This window comes from Papaver somniferum, chromosome 9 (genome assembly GCF_003573695.1).
Source record: "Papaver somniferum cultivar HN1 chromosome 9, ASM357369v1, whole genome shotgun sequence".
NCBI classification, from domain to species: Eukaryota; Viridiplantae; Streptophyta; class Magnoliopsida; order Ranunculales; family Papaveraceae; genus Papaver; species Papaver somniferum.
Window position 1 is genome coordinate 2775759 of NC_039366.1, and position 21023 is coordinate 2796781.

At 38.2% G+C, this 21023-nt stretch overlaps 2 protein-coding genes and 1 pseudogene across 3 annotated transcripts; 2 read left to right on the top strand and 1 right to left on the bottom strand.

Annotated features, from left to right (window-relative positions):
• Positions 1-4336: 4336 nt before the first annotated feature.
• Positions 4337-5090, top strand: LOC113308683. Its single transcript, XM_026557151.1, has 2 exons — positions 4337-4388; positions 4507-5090. The coding sequence occupies exon 2, from the start codon at positions 4531-4533 to the stop codon at positions 4945-4947; it is 417 nt and encodes a 138-aa protein (XP_026412936.1). The 5' UTR covers positions 4337-4388; positions 4507-4530; the 3' UTR covers positions 4948-5090.
• A 1105-nt stretch (positions 5091-6195) lies between these two features.
• Positions 6196-10149, top strand: LOC113313926 (NAD-dependent protein deacetylase HST1-like). Of its 2 annotated transcripts, XM_026562699.1 has the most exons (3): positions 6196-6386; positions 6450-6778; positions 9827-10149. In XM_026562699.1, exons 1-2 carry the CDS (start codon positions 6207-6209, stop codon positions 6732-6734), a joined length of 465 nt encoding a protein of 154 aa, XP_026418484.1. In that variant the 5' UTR covers positions 6196-6206; the 3' UTR covers positions 6735-6778; positions 9827-10149. The 2 variants fall into 2 exon arrangements, with proteins under 2 accessions (XP_026418484.1, XP_026418483.1); XM_026562698.1 differs by having other exon boundaries at positions 6196-6778.
• A 148-nt stretch (positions 10150-10297) lies between these two features.
• On the bottom strand, positions 10298-11382 carry LOC113311161 (annotated as a pseudogene).
• Between the last annotated feature and the right edge of the window lie 9641 nt (positions 11383-21023).

Here is a 21023-nt window from a genome sequence, read left to right on the forward strand (position 1 = left end):
GGCGCTGCATCAAAATTTGCAGCAAAAATTTTAAGTATGGGGTAGTCATCACTCATCAGGTCTGTCTGGTGGAAATGAGAAGAAAAAAACCAACGCTGCCATCTTGACTTTAGTTGATTCGTAAAAGGTTAAAAGAAGTGAAAAAAAAAATCGTAAAATTAGTGCGCAACCTGTCCATTACTTAATTTTGTTATAAGAAATACAGCTGACTTATTGCATCAATGTGCCGGTGTTTGTTTGCACTGCAGTAGCCAGTAGGAAAAGGACGTGCCGGTGTTCAGAGACGGGTATTCGCATTGTAGCCTTAAAACAGATAACATGACAGTATAGATTAGATATCCCAGTTAGAAAAGTACGGTCAGTAATAAAATACATTACAGCCGTTTGATCAGGGACGGAACTTTTATAAGCGGGTGATAAGTTGACCTGAAATCAAACTGGCAGCTCTCAAATCCTTATAAATAGTAGAACTGTGATAGAGAAGTCAAGAAAACCCTAAAAATCATTCCAGTGGCGGCAACAAAATCATGGCAGATGAAGTGGAGGAGGTTCAAGATCATCACCACCAACAACAAAGCATTGTGATATTTCCTCTCAGGATTTTAATTTTGTTTAATTTTTTTTCCATTCTTACTATCGGTGGCATTCTGTTTGATCTAAATCTGCTCAATAAAATAGATGCATTGGAGCATTCTGTTTAATCTGAAGTAAGGTGAATTAGAATAGCCATATTTCTAATTCACCTTACATCTCTAGTTCCGACTACCAAATCTCTGTAAACAATAGTGGTTAGCTAAATCTGATTCACTGCAATGATCATCGTTCAATTTCAGTTCAGTTTCTATGTTGTAATTTTAAGGGCACAGTAGTCATAAGATTAATGAAATAATTTTGCTGATAAATGTTTTCTTAATTTCTTTCTTGTTCATGCTTGTAAATCAATTTGTTGTGTTTATTGAAATAGGAGGATTAATATCTTTCGTAATTTCTTGAATTGCTTCTACCAAAGACTGTTATTATTGTAATAATTTTTCTTAGACGGACTCCTCTTAAAATAGTGAATTCTGATCTGTGGCAACAATCATGTTTTATTTTACCTTCCAGAATTATTATGGCCCTATGAGACCTTAAACATCAAGTTCAACTCAGAAGCTCAAAAGAAGGCGCTGGAGCGAATTGGTGCCAAAATAAGTGGCATTTACTTTAGAAATTACTATATAGTCAAATAATTAGAACTTTCAGTGAAACAGTTTTAAACGGATGGTATTAGGTTACCAATTTGCTCGGATGTGTACCAACCCAACGGTGTGGAGTGTTTTTGTTTGATAAGATCTTTGTCAGTTATAAGCAACTTTTCATAATTCTATGTCAACTTTGAAAACTCTCCGGCATAAGAACATTTTGGTTCCTTACAGTATGCAAGATTAAAGATTGACATGACCAAAGACTTTGATAGGAAGATGTTAGAGGAATGTTTAAAAACTTCAACACAATAGTTCACAATATCTGTTTAATTTATTAAGTTATGATGCAAATTTTCTGTTCTGTAACCCCCATGCTACTTGTATTTGTGCGAGAGGCAACTGCATGACATAAGTCCCTCTCTTTTTGCCTTCAAAAAAAAAAGGTTTAAAGCATAAAGGATAAAGATGGGATATTATATCTTCTTTGGTTGTGAATTTTCAAATCAAGTTTGACATTACTTCAATAAGAGTTTCAAAGTTAATTGGCGTATGCATCAAATCTGCAGCAAAAGTTTGAAGCAATTAGTCATCAGGTTTGTGCTGTAGAAATGACAAGAAAATATTCAACACTGCCGTCTTGACTTAGATCTTTTTAATTTTGTTGTCAAGAAATAGAGCTAAATTATTGCATCCATATGGATCTATACCCGTTGCTTGTAGGATGTGCCTCATTTCAATTGTATTTACCAGTGTATAGAAACGAGTATTGTTAGTCACCTTGTAACCTTAAAATGCATTATTTCCTTCAATGTTAAAATGATGTGCACCAATATAAATATATAATTCAACCCAAACAGAAATAAAGTACTTAACAGCCGTTGGATCAAATGGTATGATCTCAAATCCTTATAAGTGGATGCATGCTTAACCTTCCTTCGGTTTGTCTCCGAAGGAAAGAAACCCTAAACACAGACAACAATTCACTCTATCTCATTCGGGGGCGCCCTGGCAGAAACAAGTGGTGGCACTATCAACAACAAAGCTCCTCGCACTATGATTTCTCCTCTCAAATGTTAAATTTTAATTTATTCACTGGTCGTCGGACTTCTCATCTGAAACTTTTTTTAAGCTTGTTTGGTTTCGGATTTATCCACACCAGATAGTAGATATAAATTAGATCTGATTCTTTGTATTTCTCAGAACTGTAATGCCGTTCCATAAAGAATCACCCAATTTCAAATTCAGCTCACTTCACTGTAATGATCATCATTCAATTTTATTCATTTTAACTTGTATGAATAAAATCGATGAAATAAAATATGTCGGAAAACTGTTTTCTTAATTTTCTTTCTTGTTAATGCTTGTGAATCAATTTAGGGGTGCGATCCGTTTACATGGTTATATTGACATAATCTTCACATTTTTGCGTCATTTTTTCTACCGAGCTCAACCGGCTATGAATTTGAAGTTAATCTTTTGGTGACATGTTCCTCGTATAAAACTCTACATTCCTACCAAAAATGAGAGTATTCCGAAACATGAAACTTCATCATCCACAAATTTTAATTTCAACCGTTAATCTTCAACGGTTAATATTCAAAATCGTAGATGGCGGTTTTATACATCTCGGAATGCTCTCATTTTTGGTTGGAATGTAGAGACTTATAAGAAGAACATGTCACCAAAAACTTAGCTTCAAATTCCTTGCCGTTTAGGTTCAGTAAAAAAAACTATAACCATGTCAACGGATTATGTCAATATAACCATGTCAACCGATCCTACCCATCAATTTAACGTGGTTGATTTCCTTGGAGATGCAGATAACGAATACCTTTTGGAACCAAAGACCGTAAGGGAAGAGATGGGGATGTAATGATGTATTATTGTTGTTGTAATTTTGCTCAGCCGACTCTTAATTAAAGGAGTGGGATTTTGATCTGTGGCAGCATTCATGTTTAATTTTACTTTTGATATGCAATTATTATCAGATGCTCAAGAGGAAGGAGATCGAGTTTATAAGATCGGAAATAGCCAAGGAACCACAAAAATTAAATGAGGAGAAACTCAAGATATATCACTACATTTGTGTTTTTGCTTTACAATTTAACTAACTTGTCGAGTTCTTATCTTGCAGGCAGGCCATCCGATGTGCTTGAATATGCACTGATAATCTAAATTTTCTGTTGTAGCCATATATGTTCACCATTGACATGTACTGCAGGTTTTGAAATTGAGGGAAATGTTTGGGAAATTCTTGAGTTGGAAGTTTGACAAGCTTGAAATGGATTAGTGATTAGTCTATTAATTGTAGTTAATATATGTAAACAATGACACTGTAAGGCTGTATTGGAGGTTATGGCACATCCTTGAAATGGTTGAGGAAATCAAACAAGACTTGATTGTGAAATTAGAAAAACTTGAAATTGCACAAAATGGCAGCATCCAAGAAAAATAAATAATCCAAACTCATCTGCGAAAAGGGATCCATATAAAAGAAAAAACTAGTTCTGCTCCGGGGAACCTAGTTTTTGTTAAAGTTATAGTATATTATTTCGGTCTGTCATGTGTTTGAAGTCAATTGCAAAACTTATGTAGTAGTTGAGAATACTCTCTTTTATAGTATTTTTTATTAGTTGTTCTCTTTAAATTTACCTGCAAGATTACATCAAAACTATCTTGTTTGTACATAGGCAAGCAAGTACAATGCTAGAATCAGTATTTTTCTGTTCAGTACCATTGTGTGAGACTTCAGTTTTTCAAATAATGAGTACCAGTAATTTTCAGTACTTGTTGGCTATTGCCAAATCAAGGAGCTCCTATTGGTTTTCTTCTTTGAGAAATATCAACAAGGATGCCATTAATTGCCTTCTAAGCCCCATCGAGCATGTGTAGGGATGCCATTAAAATTTTCCGACATCAGCATCATCCATATACCAGGCCTTCTCTTCTTTTTATCCATCAGAAAAATTGTCTGCATTGAAACCAAAAGTCAATTACAACACAATTGTGCGGAAAGTCTGACCAAAACTTCCAAGATATGGTTGGGAAGTACTATCTACCTTTATAATGGTTAATATATCTCAAAGAATTGAAGGGAGTTTTGAGAAGATAAGATTGGTTTTGGAATACTTATTTATTATGGAGACCCCCCCAAGCGCAATAACCCAACTGCATTTTCATATCGACCACAATTTCCACCAACACGTACACTACTCACCACTAAATTCCGATATTAATTCTTACCATGAAATTTGTGAATTTTGTTTATTTATGATTAGCATCAAATTCCGATATTAATTCTTACCATCGTCGTGTATTGCAGAAGTAGAGGAGACACCTGAGGACTATGGTGTATATGATCCAGATTATCCAAAGTTTATTAATGGTGATGGGCATCAAGGTGGCAATAGAGGCGGGTACAAAGGAGGAAATAGAGGTGGGTACCAAGGTGGCAATCGAGGTGGAAACAAGGGAGGAAATGGAGGTGGGTACAAAGGCGGCAATCGAGGTGGAAACAAGGGAGGAAATGGAGGTGGGTACAAAGGAGGTGGATACCAGGGTGGCAATGGAGGTGGAAACAAAGGACGAAATGGAGGTGGCAACGGGCGTGGTGGGTGCCGACATGGTTGTTGTGACCGTGGTGGGTACTACAGAGGTAATTGCCACAATTGTTGCTAATCTGCTGTTCCAGCCAAAGCCTTTTGCTGCTGAATCGACGACTACAACAAGTACTAGTAGTACTACCGATAATCTCAAGCCTTGAGAGATATAGATCACTATATCCATCTGGATGAATATGCTAGCTGTATTATTGTTGTGAAATATCTTCGAGGAAGCGACTTCGAAATTAATAATCGCTCGATTTCAAGATTTTAGAATTTCAATAATGAAATAAGATATTTTATACCGTGCCTCTGGCTATCGAATTCTATTTTTGATGGAAAATTAAATTATATTAATACGCATAAATACTTTACATGGCTGTGATTAGAGATAATTTCTTCTAATTAATGTTACTAATTAAGAACAAGAGAATGGGGTTATGGATGAAATACAATCTTACATTCAGCACAAATCCATTTCTCATAATGATATATCCTTTCAAAAGCATTTCTGGAACCCAAATATATATGTGATCTTCATTATTTCTGGTGTTTCTCCGTGAACCAACTCCGGTTAATCGGGTCACAATGCTGGATCTGGGAGCTCTAAGTTAAAAAGGGACCATATTGATGTTCATGGATTAACTAGTTCAGATCCTAAGCACTTTCTCGGACATTAGGTTTTGGTGCCTTCTAACGAGTGATTTTACAGTCATAATAGGAATCAGCTTATACCGTATGTGTTTATGTGTAAGTTGTAATAATTCTTCATTTGATCTGCTATTCAAATGTCCTCCGAATATAATTTGTTTTATTCTAAGTGAAATGGGGTCAAATGCCCCAAACTACTTGCCTACGAAACAAAGAATCGGCTAAATTGACCGGAAGTTGAAAGGCCAGATTCCAAGCATCCTCGGAACGGCCAATTGAAATCTAAAAGCATCCTAGTTTGTTCTCTTCTTGGTTTGGCCAATTGAGGATCAGTTTTGGCCAAACTTTGCAAATGGTGAGCTAAGGAAGACTAGCAAGCACCAGTGGTCTAGTACCTTGCCAAGGTATATTACATAATATTAATCAGTAAATACGATGATGAAAAAAAAATGAGTCTAGTGTAGAAATACATCTACTGCTCTGTTGCAACAACCAAGCGCGCGGAAGTAATAAGAACCCGAAGCTACCCATTGATTTCTATTACGAAAAAAACCTCAGGACGACTAGTATCTATTCATGTTGGCCAACTTGCACCCAAAATAACCAACTGAAAAAGACGACAGACTCTTATACATGTATCATCGGCCTTAAGTGAGGTCCAAATCCGAAAAACAAGCACGGCCCATCCGGCACTATTATTAGCCACCAGCAGTTGCATTATTTTTCTCTTTTTATGTACTATTCTGTTTTCTCTCTACCCAATTTATAAATGTCAATATCCAACAATGAGTTCCCACAGGATGCTGATGAAAGCGATTCTGAGATCAACCTAGATGATAATCCTGATTACTACCAACCAATTTCTTCTGATGATGAAGACGAAAACGATTCTGATCCAAACCTAGGTATTCAAATTCTCTCTAATGGTCACTCTGAACCTGAAATCAGTGAAGAAGAAGAAGAAGAAGAAGAAGAAGAAGAAGAAGAAGAAGAAGAAGAAGAAGAAGAAGAAGAAGAAGAAGAAGAAGAAGAAGAAGAAGAGGAGATTGAAGGAGCTACAAATTCAGAAATTTCAAGAGCTTTTAAAGAAGATGAGAATCGTCGTAAAGCTCCATTAACTCCTGAGAGTTCGAACCGAATCATGGATGCTATGCGGGGGATTTCATTACAAGGGTTTGTTCCGGATTGGAGCAATAAAGTTCCTGAATCTAATTGGATCGATCATCTTAGGAATTTAAGATTACAACAACAACAACCCCTTTCTTCTTCTGCTAATACTGGAGCTAAAGAGAGCTGAGCAAATGTGGTTTTGTGAAGAGGAGTTGGATGAATGCAGAAAAGGTAACATATTTATCCTTACTGAATCTGCAATTAGGGTGCGTTTTCGTGTAATTACTAGTAGTACTGATTGACTGCCACTGGGGCATTGTCAAAACTTGCACATAGGATTCAAGCTCAGATCTTTGTTAAGTTAATAGTGAATCTTGGTGTTTGTAAGGCTTGCCATTCCTTGTCAGTAGAGGTATATTCATCCTCCATCCCTCCCATAAATCACTTTATTTTATAATCAGTTGCTGATAACCTTAGAGGGATTTGGGAGCATGATTATTGCTGGCTGATGTGGGTGTTCAACACATAAAGATTTTTTTGTTTAAAACCTGAAATGCAAAATGGAAAATTGCTAGTCTTATGATGTTATCGATAGAGCAGCTCCATATGGTTTGGATATACCGACTACCAAATGGCTAATGGTGAAGTTTATGCAGAATTAGTTCTATGGCCATGCTCTTTATGCGGATACTTCAAAATCATAGCTGCTTGTTATCCCCCTAAATCTTCCCCCCAACTTTTCCCCCGTTAGGTGTCATCAATGGTGAACCCTTTTGGAGCTGTGTGTCCCACACAAATGCCATGAACCAGTAATGCCAGGTTGACACCTATTGGGGGAAAAGTTTGGAGGAGGATTTTGGGGGGACATTAAGCATTTTCGCTTCTTCAGAATAGCATGAGTTAGTAGAAAATGTGCTGGTACATGTCAGCTTCTGCACTTTGTGGTTAGCTAATATGATTCGTAAAGCATCTCTAAAGCTATGTAATGCCAAATTGCCTATATAGATAACGTAGCAAGTAGCACCATTCCTTGGGCAGGAATAGGATGTGACTGAGTGTCTGTTGCTTTGGAATGTAAGGAAATCTTCCAGCAAGTCGACTTCTCTCTATTAGTCTGTCTTTCTCAATGTTGCACGTTATTGTACTACAGTCTGATACTTTGGTAACGTTTTACTATACTTTAGGATACCAATAGGATTCAACATCACCATTACAATTTTCATTCACAATGTATTGCGCATCACTCGTTTGAAGGTTGATCATTTTCTGGTTCTGTTTTGTATTTAAATGGATTTGCATCTTTGAAAACTCATTCATATTTCAACTTTTTCCACGCCCGCTTGTCCTGGTAATCTTATGCGCCGACTTAGCACCTCTGTAGCATAAAAAAATGATGTGGTATGTGCATGTTGGCTTCTAAACTATGTGGTTGGCTAATGTGATCCTTATAGTGTCTCCAAAACTATGAGGAAATTCTATCCTAGGAAGCCTTTAACCAAGTACTAGTGGATATGAAAAACTTAGTTCTCTTTGACTTAGTTACGCGCTCAGCCACTATCAGCACCTCTTCCGCTACCAGACTTAGTTACGCGCCTAGCTACTATAGCTTCAGTTCATTCAGCACCGCTTCCACTACCAGAGTTAGTTCTCTTTGACTTTGTTACGCGCCTAGCCACTATAGCTTCAGTTCATTCAGCATCACTTACACTACCACCACTGGTGGCTCTATCTTTGTAAGGAATTGCTCTTGGCCCAAAGGGAATGCGTGTGAATAAAAATTCCTACATAAAGCAAGAAAATTAGAAAAAGAGTCAGTTAGATTTTATGTATAATAAACAGCTTAGTCATAGGCATTTGGTGCGGAAGAAAAGCCTTGCACTCTATAAACCACCTACAGTTTGATGGAAATGGAATTACTATATTGTTGTGAAATAACTCAGTTGCTAGTACTTCCTTACTACTTCAATGTATTCTTATCAGATGAGCAGCATACCACCAGAGAAGTGCACAACATGACCCTTTAAGTTTAGACGAACAAATGTGTTTAAAACAAAGGTCCATGGAGGCTGTTTCTATGTATGAAAAACTTTACAGTATGTCTAAATCTTCCAGCAAGCATTGCCTTTGGATTATGATCAGAATTCTGAGCTATTTCCTATTTTAGTTTATTTTAACTGAGAACCGTTATTGAGGTTTATTTCAGTATTTCACAGCAATTATCAGATTGCTTCGGGAGCATGGGTAATCACTGGCTGTTGTGGGTGTTCAACATTGTTGGACAGGTATAGCCATCGTTTGAGGCTATTACCAGTACTCAAATCCTTTTGTCCATTAAAATTTTGAGATGCGTTCACAGTGCTCCAAAATAGAATTAGTTGGAAAAGCAGATCCTGGTAAAGATAATTATTTATTTTTGGTTAAAGCCTGAAATGTAAAAGAAAATTGTTAGTCTCATGAGGTTATACAGAACTAGTTGTAAGGAATGTAAGCAAATCTTCTAGTAGTCTTTCTTTCTCAATGTTGCACGTTACTCTGCCACTCTCTAAGAACCGTAATCTGATACCGGGGTAACGTTTTACGATTCGTTGAGGGTACCAGTAGGATTGAACATCACCATTACTATGTTCATTCTGAACACCCATGTTTTCATTCACAATGTATTGCACATCACTTACTGTTTGAAGGTTGCTTATAATCTGGTTTTATTTCTATTGGGATGGATTTGCATTTGCATAAAATTGCTTGGTGAAAAATAAACAAAATGTTTCCTGTTGCCTTCTGCTTTATGTAGTCGGCTAATGTGTTGTTATAGATATATAACTGTTTTACATTGAGAATATATGCTCAAGTAGGTCAGAGGCATCGGGTCCACAATCACGAAGTTGAATTGAGGATTCTATTGAAAGTGAGGAAATTCTATCCTTGATAGCCTTTGAGCAAGTACTAGCAGATATGAAATACTTAGTTCTCTTTCTTTAACTTCAATATGTGCTTAGCCGTTATAGGTTCAGTTCATTCAGCTCTGCGTCCACTACCACCACTGGTGGGTCTATCTTTATAAGTCTCCTGGCCTAAAGGGAATGTGTATGAACACAAACCCTTACAAAATGCAAGAACAGTAGCCAATTGGATTTTTATTTATAATAGACGGTTTAGTCATAGGCATTTGGAATTTTATTTACAACCGTGCTATAAATCACCCGCAATTTGATGGAATTGTATTGTTGTGAAATAACTCATTTGCTAGTACTTTCTTATTAAATCGACATATTCTTTCAGGTGAACACGGTGCTGTCCGAGAAGCATCTGAAATCTCATCACTTTCAGCAATGGCAACAAAGGAAACTATGCACTTAGTACAGTGAAGACAGAACATGAACCCAGTAAGTTTAGACTGAATACTGACAAAATGTATTTAAACAATGTCCCATGAAGGCTGTTTCTATGAATGCAAAGCTTTACACTATTTTTAGATCTTGCACCAGGCATTTCCTTTGTATTTTGTCAGAATTCAGAACTATTTTCTTTTCCTTTTTATTATTTAACTGAGAACATTGAGACGCATTTCAGTTTTTCACAGTGCAGTCATCAGATTGTGACATTGTGTTGTCCTGTATATGCATTTCAACTAGTTACCATTACTCCTAAAACTTTTACAGTTGGCGAATACGACATTACTCCGGCACAAATTATACTCGGCGCGCGACACATTAAACTTACTGTAAAAATGACAAATAAAAAGAAATAGCACTAATGTTCATCTTCCCTTGGAGAGACATGGGCCTGCAGAATTACAGCTTTCAAATATGGCATTTTCTTTAAATCTTCTTCTTGAATCTCATCACCATCAGAATTTGATCTGATTTCGTTGAACAATTTGGATTGAATCTCTTGAAATTTCACTAAATTAGCCATAACCCATTGTAAAGCTGTTGATCTAGTATCAGTACCTGCATTCAAAAACTCTAACTATTTCATTTTCACTCAAATTTCTTCTTCCATCTTGTTCTTCATCTTCATCAGGTAATTCAAGATTCAATAATAAATCAACATAACATAATCCCAAAGATTCCTCCTCATGATTGCCACTAGTTTTCTTCTTGATTTTTTGTTCTTCTTGTCTTCTTGATCTAATCAAAGGAATTACTACTTTTTCTTGATCAGTTCTTAACTTAGTCATTTCTTCCCATTTTTTCTTGAAAATTATTTTACTGAATTTAGGGAAAAAATTTAGAATCTGAAATTTACCAAACCCCATTAATAAATTTCTCTGAACAAATTCAATTTCTCTAATCTTTTCTTCATCAAGTTTTTCACCAAAACAGATAGAAACAAGTAGACAGAACATGCCAAACTGAAAATGATCAGCAACAAGAACAGGGGTTTTTAACCTTTCTTTGATTATATTTAGAACCCATTTTCGAGCAGGTGAAAATGATTTGACCCTGCATGAATGAAGAATCTGAAAAGTAAGATTTCTCCTGAGTAATCTCCATAACGGACCATAAGAAGCTGAAGTGATATTATGCTGATTACATGAAAAAATCTTGGATGTTTCTAGTGGTGGTGGACGATCTGCCAAAACTGCTCCATTTTGGATGAAGGCTTGATGAGCTAAATTTGAAGTTGTAGTGAAAATTGTTTTACTATGCCCAATTGATAATGTTATGATTGGTCCGTATTTTGTTTTGAAATTCTTAAGAATTGGTTCTAAATCTGCAAATGATTTTCTTAAGCCATTGGAAACTTGTTATAATTGGGATTGAGACAAGCCCAGGTGGTAACGGTAATCTTTTAGTTGTTTGAAGAAAAAGAAGATTGAGTAGAACTTTCATGGTTGCAGTATGGAGAGTGTGATTATGATTATGAACCAAATTGATTCCATTGATCAAAGTTCTGATTATGCTTATAACCATCCCCCGGTATAGCTGATAATGATTATATAAAGACATGTCTGTCTCAATTTTATGTCCGGTTGTAAACACCCTTAAATTATCATAGGGTAATGAGAAGACGAATCCCAATACACAATACAATTATCTGGAGAACTCTATTCTTTCTGGGAGAATTTCCGGCACGTGTACCCTAATACTTTTTCTATTAAGTCTTCTATTATTAGCCATACACATGTACTATTACAACTGAGGTTATTTAGGCACCCACTGGTTATCATCTTCGGGGCAACCCACCTTTGGGGCAGCCCAATTGTATTGCATCATCGTCCATAGTGACTTGGGCCTTGTAAATGGTGGCTTCGGTTAATACCCGAAGCCCCCATTCATGTCCTCGGCTCTTGGTCGAAAACATGTGTTTACATTAACCTCCTGACTGTGTTGACGAGACTTACAGGCTTGACAATCGGTCATAGCTTGTATTAAGGACGTCCTTTCCGGTTGTCCTCTCTTCCGTGGAGCCCCTGTTAATCGCAACTTCGAGTCTTGGACTCATATTGGCTGGCCAAAGTTACTTCACGGGTTCTGAATCCGTGTTGCCTCATTAAAACCTCGACCGGCCAAAAACCAGCGGGAAAAAAGAACCTTTGGTCGGAGGAGAGTGCAACAACTGTGATTTCGGGAATTTTGAGGATCCGTCGACTCGATATCTTTCCTAAGTCTTCTTTCTTCGTTTATTTGGGCCCATATTTTATGACAGTGTCTTCCTCTTCCCACGTGTCTCTTCTTAACTGGCTTCGACGTCCTTCTTTGTTTGTTTTGAAGATTTCCCCTCTCCTTGGTATAAATACCCTCTTCGTGATCAATCTGGCATTTCCAACACTTCACTTCTTATTGACTTCTCTCCCCTTTCCCAATATTCCCGCAGTGGCGTGTCACTGTCATCCATAGGGTCATTCGATATTCCTGGGATCGTCACCTAGTTTAGTGATTAGAGGAGATTCTGTAAAAGAGGCTCGTCGTTTATCATTGGTCCGTGAAGAAGTGGAATGTTTATCATTGGTCTTTGGGCCGAGTGGGTGGAGCAGTCGAAGACACATGAAATGGATCTTCGGGAAAGAGCTTCCCCGGAAGTACTAGGACGTATTTATCAACTTCTATTGGATATGGACACCGAATGCGTGATGGCACGTCATTTGATAGATGAAGCCCGCGCTTTCTCTGGGGAGGTGGATCAAGCTATCGCACGGCATGCAGCTTAGCCATGGTTACTTCATCAGTGTTTTCTCCTTTATGTCTTATACTCAAGTGGGTGACCGTTGAACTCATTAATGATTGTAATTAATTACCCTCTCTATAAAAGGGGCTTTAGTTATCTTTAATCTTAATTCATTTTCTTCCATAATGTTTCGTGTTCGTCTGGTTCTAGAAATTGTGCATCTTGAACACCTTTCTCGGGTTCTCCCCATTGTGTTCAATCAACTTGTGTCTTGTCATGACCATTCAGATGATCTTGTAGTGAACTCGGAAAGTTTGATGGATGAGGCTCGGGATGAAGGTCTCTTGCTGCCTTCTTTATTCTTTGCACATTATCGCTACTACCAGGGAAAACGTTTGGTGACCTTTTTTCAATTGCTTTCGGCATTTCGAGGGAAGGATGTAGTTAGCGTTGCCTTGTGATAGACGCATTTATGTGTCTAATTTGTCACAATTGTATATATTGTTAGTGCTCGATTTTGTACTTATTTGGTTATTTTATGTCTTTGTTGGTGTTTTTGGAGAAATAAGCTTTTGTGGCGAAATTGGCTCAAAATGTGGCATTTGAACCTCTGTAGATAACGTACCTGAAGCACCCCAGAAGTATGCCAGAGACACCCCAGAAATACCCCGGAGGAACCCCGAAAAAGTGTTGAAAACATCCCTGAAAATTACTAAAGGCACCCAAGGGACAAGTGTTATGCGGACCCCAGCACCCTGGATAAGGGGTAACCTAATTACTAGGGGGAGGTCACCTTCACCTTTTGAATTTTGAAATTGGCGGGAAAAGAGAAACATCTCTGGCAGATTTGTTGTGCGTGATTTGGAGGAGTTTGAGGTCGACTAAACCTCTGATTTTCATAGGATAGACTCCTTATGGGTCTAGGAATCTAACATGGGTGTTGGAAACGATTAACTTGGGCTCAATCGACGAGTTTTTACCTTAACAGCAAAATATGGAAAGTCATGTGTGTGACTTGTTTTAGGAAATTCTAGAGAGACTAAAGAGCTATAAACCTTCTTAAAGATTCATATATATCTAAGGAAGAGTTTAGAATCAAAAGGAAAGCTCAGAAACGCGTAGAAACTCTAAAACACGAAATTGCCGCAACTTTGCCGTGAAGAGAAAGGAAGAGATTTTGGTAGATTCTGGAGAGATTTAATCGGTCTTTTTGATATAAATAGATTGGTCGGGTCATATAGAAGAGGTTTCGAAAGTTTGGGAACCTTAGGAGAGCCATAGAAGAAAAAATCAGAGTTTGATCAAAATATTTTTCTGCTGCTGCTGCTGAAGAAGAACACGAAGAACAGACCCTCAGTGACAGTCGTTCTTCAACAGTTACAACGACCATCGTCTATCGGTCTTAAAACAACAGCGTAGCAGCACTTTTAATTTATCGTTCTTCTGTGACCCTTTCTGGCAGTCTTAAACCTACTGCTTTAGCACTATTTCATCTTTTAATCAACTTTTGGGCTGTAAACATGTATTTTGAGCAATTTATTAATATGAGGAGCTAAACCCAAACACTGGGATGACGGAGGAATCCCTATTTCACGCATGTGTTCTTTTATGACTATTTGCATTGATTTTTAATCGATTTATGATTTTTATTGAATAGGTGTGATTTCGTTTGATGGTGTATGCTTGGTCTATGTATTTTTGATACATCATGCTTTTGATTTGCAATCATTGCTTTTCAAAAATCTACTTTTTGGCAAAGAATAAAAGTCCATATTTTTAATATTTGATCTATAATTGATTGGAATTATTATTTGAATCACATGAATGGAATTTGGTGGAATCCTGAGTCTCAGTCTCTCTCGACATTGTGACAAACCTTTTGTATATATATTTTCTATTTTTATTTTAAGTCTAGAACCCAATCTTATCAAGTCCGAGTTGAACGAACTTTACTACCACTTTCAAAACTACATCAATTTTTGGCGCCGCCGACGCGGATTTGTATTAGGTTTTAGGTTTTAGATTTATTTTATTTATTTTATAATTTTTTTTCTCTTTTACGCCTTTGGTATTTTTTGATTCTTTTCAGATTTCGAACGAAGCTACAAGGAAATAAAAAGTGCTATAAAAGGAAAGCATCGCCAAAGAAGGAAAAAAAAAGAGGAATCCGAAAGGAGTGAAGAAGAATATTTTGTGTATAGTTATTTTTTTTTATTTTTAGAAACTGTAAATAGGTTTTATTTTTTGTAATTTTTTTTTATTTTTGGACACTTTTTGGAAATTTTTATTTTTTGGACATTCTTGGACATTATTTTTTTTTAAACCCTAAGGAATGGTCAAAATTAAATATCAACTGTTTGCAGGGAAGGACGACAGTTACGATACTGTCTCGGCCCCTCGGGTTCGTACACTGACATCGGATTCGGTGGCCTGAGTCGACTTCAACGGTTCATCGCCCGTCTGATACGGGAGGTAAGATTCTATCCACCCACAAATCCCCTGTCAGTGGGCATTATTTTGTGTGACAACTCACACCCCTGCAATAGAATGTCGAACCGGTATTACAATAGCCAATACAACGAATATCAGACTGAGTTTCAAAATGGATGTTACTTTGACCATAATGTGAATAGTAATTGGGAACATCAGCCTTTTGAAGGTTATGGTCCATACCATGGTGAGAGAAATTACTATTCGTACGCCCACCGGTCATACGAGCAAAATTCTTCTCTACTAGAGTTTGCACGAAAGTTAGCTGAGTCGACACAAAAGTTACTTGAGTCGTCACGTAGTTCACCTTAAATGAATAACTTATTTATGGACGAAAGCAATGCAATGTGTGAACATTCTTTCCTAGATATAATCAGGAAGTCTTGTGAGTCGACTCAGAAAATGTTGTTAGAGTCCCAGGAAAGAACTGCTCAAAATAGTCTTAATTTCCAATATAGTGTTTCCAATAATACCTTTGAAAATGAGGATATTTATTTGCATAATCAAGATGACAAGGATAGGATTGGTAACACTACTTTAGATGAGGTTCACCCGTTTTCATGCTATTATGATGATTATGACGAGAATAGTGTTGATGAAGAATTTGAAATATGTAGGCATAGTGATCAGGAATTTGTTACTCCAAATGAACTTTATGATGATAGTGTTATTTCTGGTTCAGATCCCGGTAATTTTAATGATTATTCACCTATTCAAAAGGACGAGGATTTGATTAGAGATACCACTTCTTTAGATGATGTAGTATTTCCTTTTGATTACGAAGTCGATAATGGTTTAGAGGAACGAGTTTATTCTGATAATATCGTTTTAGAGTCTAGAGATTTAGAAACAATGGTCTTAGACGAAGAAAATGAACTCGTACAGCTATTAAATATGGGTGAGGATGCGTCACTTGAGTATAACCTAGAAGAAGCAATTGACTATTTTCAGGATTCCATCTAAAAATTAAGGAAATTGTAGCTAGTCTATCTAGAGATACCCAAAACTCTAAGTTTGGGGGTGATTATCATTCTCCATGTGCCTCAACCATTTTACAAGATTATCTTCACACACGTTTTCCTGAACCTAGTGATGTTCATAAGGAAGTTCAGTTATTAGAAACCCATCCTCTGGTCGACTAAACCTCTGATTTTCATAGGATAGACTCCTTATGGGTCTAGGAATCTAACATGGGTGTTGGAAACAATTAACTTGGGCTCAATCGACGGGTTTTTACCTCAACAGCAAAATATGGAAAGTCACGTGTGTGACTTGTTTTAGGAAATTCTAGAGAGACTAAAGAGCTATAAACGTTCCCAAAGATTCATATATATCTGAGGAAGAGTTTAGAATCAAAAGGAAAGCTCAGAAACGCGTAGAAACTCTAAAACACGAAATTTCCGCAACTTTTCTGTGAAGAGAAAGGAAGAGATTTCGGAAGATTCTGGAGAGATTTAATCGGTATTTTTGATATAAATAGATTGGTTGGGTCATATAGAAGAGGTGTCGAAAGTTTGGGAACCTTAGGAGAGCCATATAAGAAGAAATCAGAGTTTGATCAAAATATTTTTCTGCTGCTGCTGCTGAAGAACACGAAGAACAGACCCTCACTGACAGTCGTTCTTCAACAGTGACAACGACCAGCGGCTAACGGTCTTAAAACAACAGCGTAGCAGCACTTTTAATTTATCGTTCATTTGTGACCCTTTCTGGCAGTCTTAAATTCACTGTTTTAGCGCTATTTCATCTTTTAATCAACTTTTGGGATGTAAACATGTATTTTGAGCAATTGATTAATATGAGGAGCTAAACCCAAACACTGGGATGACGGAGGAAGCCCTATTTCACGCATGTGGTAATTCTAATAATTCTTTTATGACTATTTGCATTGATTTTTAATCGATTTATGATTTTTATTGAATGGGTGTGATTTTGTTTGAATACGTTGTATCAATACTTGGTTTCTGTGTTGTCCGTTTTTTGGATATATGGAGGAGAACCTATTTATACAAGTCATTGATCCTAACCCTCATCTCTAGTGGGAAGTGGAGGAAGTGGAGTGATGGAGTAGTGAAGTCGTGTTAGTGTCACATGATCAGTCTTTTCCCACTTCTCCCATCATTACTTACCGTCCACGTCTTGCTGACACATTCTTGTGATGGTTCGTTGCACGCTGCATGTTGTAAACCGCCAGACCAATACCCCGGTATGTATCCCCCAGTTTGTGACATGCTTGATGTCTCGATTGTGTGGATCGTGGGCCCACAAAAGGTAGCATACGGTGCTAGGTTAAATAACTAAGTTATCTGGGATACCGATACTTATGAAATATCGTGTGTATTTTACGCGTGTAATGCATCGAATATATTCAATATGCATGAAGCATCGTTGTTTTAAAGATTATCGGAGTAAGAAGCAGATTAAGCATCTCAAAACAGCTGAACGCATAGCTACCTTCAAGTGATCGTTTGGAGGATGCGTAGGCAATCCCTCCCTTGGCCGATCACATGATGTGGTAGAGTGATGGATGGTGATCACCACGACACCTTATTGGCCAACTAACTCCTAGCCTGGGCTGCCTAACCAAGCTGGTAGAGTTGGACGGACGAGATGACATATGACGCTCATCTGCGACTGTTGATGAAGTTTGAAGGTTTTGAAGAGGTGCGCAAGCATCACTCTTCAGCTTGGTCGAATCCAAGCATGAGAGACGTTTTTGGCAGAACCGACCGGGCATGCATGTAAACGGCATGCCGGTGTACACGTCTGTACTTCACTGTCCCATAAAGATGTGATCTAAGCCACTCAATTTGTCCGACAAAGTTGAGTGGTTGAGATCGGTTTGCGGCAGAAATCCGTTGCCTCAAATAAGTTGGAAGACGCGCGACATGCCTACTTTGGGCGCGTGTTTCGAGACGTTCGGCCATGATTGGCCTTGGTCGATCGGTCATACGTGTATATGGGCCCACGGTGATCATGTTGACATGCTCGGGACATTTTAATTCTACATCTACACCCTCCATCCATGCTTGCGAGATAAACACTCGTGATCAATTAGCGATACATGTAACATGCCGCAAACCCTAATTAGGGTTTTGCATCGGTCGTGTGTACACGACTTCAACTTAACGGTTTGGCAAGTTATGCTCCTCCTTTGGGGAGGCCGACCATATGGGACCACATTGAGCCGGTGGTGAGCATGTGTGTACTTGTCCCACGGTCATAGGCTTGATCTAAGCCATCCAAACATGTCGGTGAAGTTGGATGGTTGTGATCAATTTAAGACACTAGTGGACTTTCCTGTGACCCTTAAAACATCACGTCGGTCGAACTTCGAGCAAGCGTTTGCTCCTCCATGGATAGAAAGGGGGATCGCCGGTGTGCAGGACAACGCTTGTCCAACCAGTCATGGGACGATCTATGCCGTCCAACCATGCGGGTGAAGTTGGACGGTCACGATCTGTTTTGAGACCGACATTGGCAGTCTTGTGCGTACAAGCTTTTACAAGATGCTCCACACCAGCCCAACCATCCTAATTTAGGCTGGCGTTCAGTGGTTGTTTGGGAGGCGTGGTATGTATTCGACCGACCAGGGAAAAAACGGGCCCGCTGGTGGCCATTAAAGGTGGTAGCCTACTCCTGCTGAGGATCGTCTAGGTTGGTTAAATCATGCGGCGAACTTGCGTGGTCGTGATTTTTTCTGAGACTGACATGGACAGCCCATATACTCAATCGGGCTAGTATTACACACCGAGAGATGTAGCCTGTACGGGTATTTCGTGCATGCCTCATTATCGATATTTGGAGATTCGTGTCACTCTGCTGAGAGCAACATTCAGTCGTCATGACGCACCAATAATGAGGGTTCTGCGAGAACAGCACAGGAAATACAAGGCTAATCGCGCACTAATTAATAATGCAATAAATTCACAGGGGTATATGGGATTGTTGCTACATGCTCCAACCTGGATGAATTTTGTGTATTTAACATAATACTGGGATTGTTTCCACATGCTCCATTCTAGGTGAATTAGTAAAGTGAAGAAGTATTCATCACTTATCAATGGCTTTATCCTTTGCAGGATGTCAGCGCATAAATTTGGTTTTACAATTTTAGCCTTGAACTAAAATCCACCGTCAACATTAAGTCCCCTGCCTAGCACATAATGGTTGCATCATTGTGGGGTAGGCATATGATTTTGACAAATTTGCATACTGAAATGACCAAGCTAAAGTAAATACATATTTACCGCATAGAAAGACATCGCCAGGTGCTTTCCTGAAGCTGGTCAAACCTGATTAGGGTTGTGAAGGAAGCAGGACTTGGTCAGGCGAGCTTCTTTAGTTCCCTCCGTACATATCTGGACAAAGCTTGGCCCGTTTCTTGGACTAGGTGCGCTCCTTTCCATTATACGGCGACCTCTCTCAAATACATCCGATAGGCATTGTTGGTTGTTATCCAGAATCAGTAGCCTTTATAGGTGGAAAGTAAATAATCCTTTTCCTCATGGGATTATGTTGGCTTGTGAAATATAATTTTTTTTAAGGATTCCTCCTATCACATAATCGTTTTCTTCTATATACCAGGTACTGCTCCGTGCTTATCTGATCTTTTGTTTGGCCGATGATGATTGATTTTTTTTTTGTAACTGTTAGAGCATAGCTCGGTCAGCCTCGCATGCGTTGCTATATCCAGCATCTTTGTCAATGTTAGTGATCAAAACTATAAAGTCTTGATTTCTAGCCTATTAGCTAAGTCTCGGACTAGGATAGGAAAAGTGTAGTTGAGCTCAAGGACTTCATGGTGATTCAACGACAACAACGAAGATCTACACCAAGGAACCGTGGAACTTCATCAAAAAAAAGGTATGTGAAGACTTGAACTTATCTATCACTCGAAAGTCTATTTATTCTTCTCCTACTTCTTATGAGATAAAAGTCGTATGCTATATAGACTAGATCATAGACACTTAATATTTCGAGATGAGTATTCATTGCTTATTGATAGACGCATTTATGTGTCTAATATAGCCCAATTGTATATTGTGTTAGTACTCATTTATGTACTTATTATGGCTTTTTATGTCCCTGTAGGTATTTCTGGAGAAATAAGCTTTTGCGGCGAAATTGGCTAAAAAAGTGGTTTTTGCGCTCGTGGGAGAAAATTACTATACGGACTCTCACTTTGGATAAGGGGTAACCTAATTACTAAGGGGTAACCTAATTACTAAGGGGTGACCCATTTCCAAGCAGCTGCTAAAGGGATACCAGAACTGGATAAGGGGAGGTCATCTTCATAGTTTCAAACTAAAAAATGGCGGGAAAATGCATGCAAGAACTGGCAGATTTTGTGTTCGATCTTGGAGTTGTTTTAGAGTGATTCAATGGGTGTATTTGGTATGTATGGACTCTACAAGACATAAGGGGCCTGTTTAAATCGTCTAGACCCAGCCAATTGGGCTGGATAAGTCGGAAAAATCACACGAAGTCCAAACAGGGACACGTACTTTCTGTTGAAGTTTCAAAGATTTTTTGAGAGAGTTTTGGGCGAGTCTCACGCTGGATAGACTCTATATAGTATTATTCAAGTCCTGGGAGAGTCTTGGGGGAAATTTTATAGCCAACAAACGCGTACAGGGAGATACGATGACAGGAGAGATATTCTCTCAACAGCGCAGAGAAGAGAGAAGAAAGAAGAAGTCGGATTCACTCGAGATTTTTGGGGGTTTGATAGCTATATAAGTGTTGTTTCGAGTCAGAAGAAGGGTTAGAAAAGTTTGGAAACCCTTAGGAGAGAGTTTAGATCCCAGGAGAGCCGTGGAGAATCGATTGAAGACCAAACAGTTCTGCTGCTGCTGCTGTTCGAGGAGGAAGA

Excerpts from the sequence above, each read along its gene's own strand:
- LOC113313926 (XM_026562698.1), top strand. The coding sequence starts at position 6,207 with ATGTCAATATCCAACAATGAGTTCCCACAGGATGCTGATGAAAGCGAT.
- LOC113308683 (XM_026557151.1), top strand. The coding sequence starts at position 4,531 with ATGGTGTATATGATCCAGATTATCCAAAGTTTATTAATGGTGATGGGC.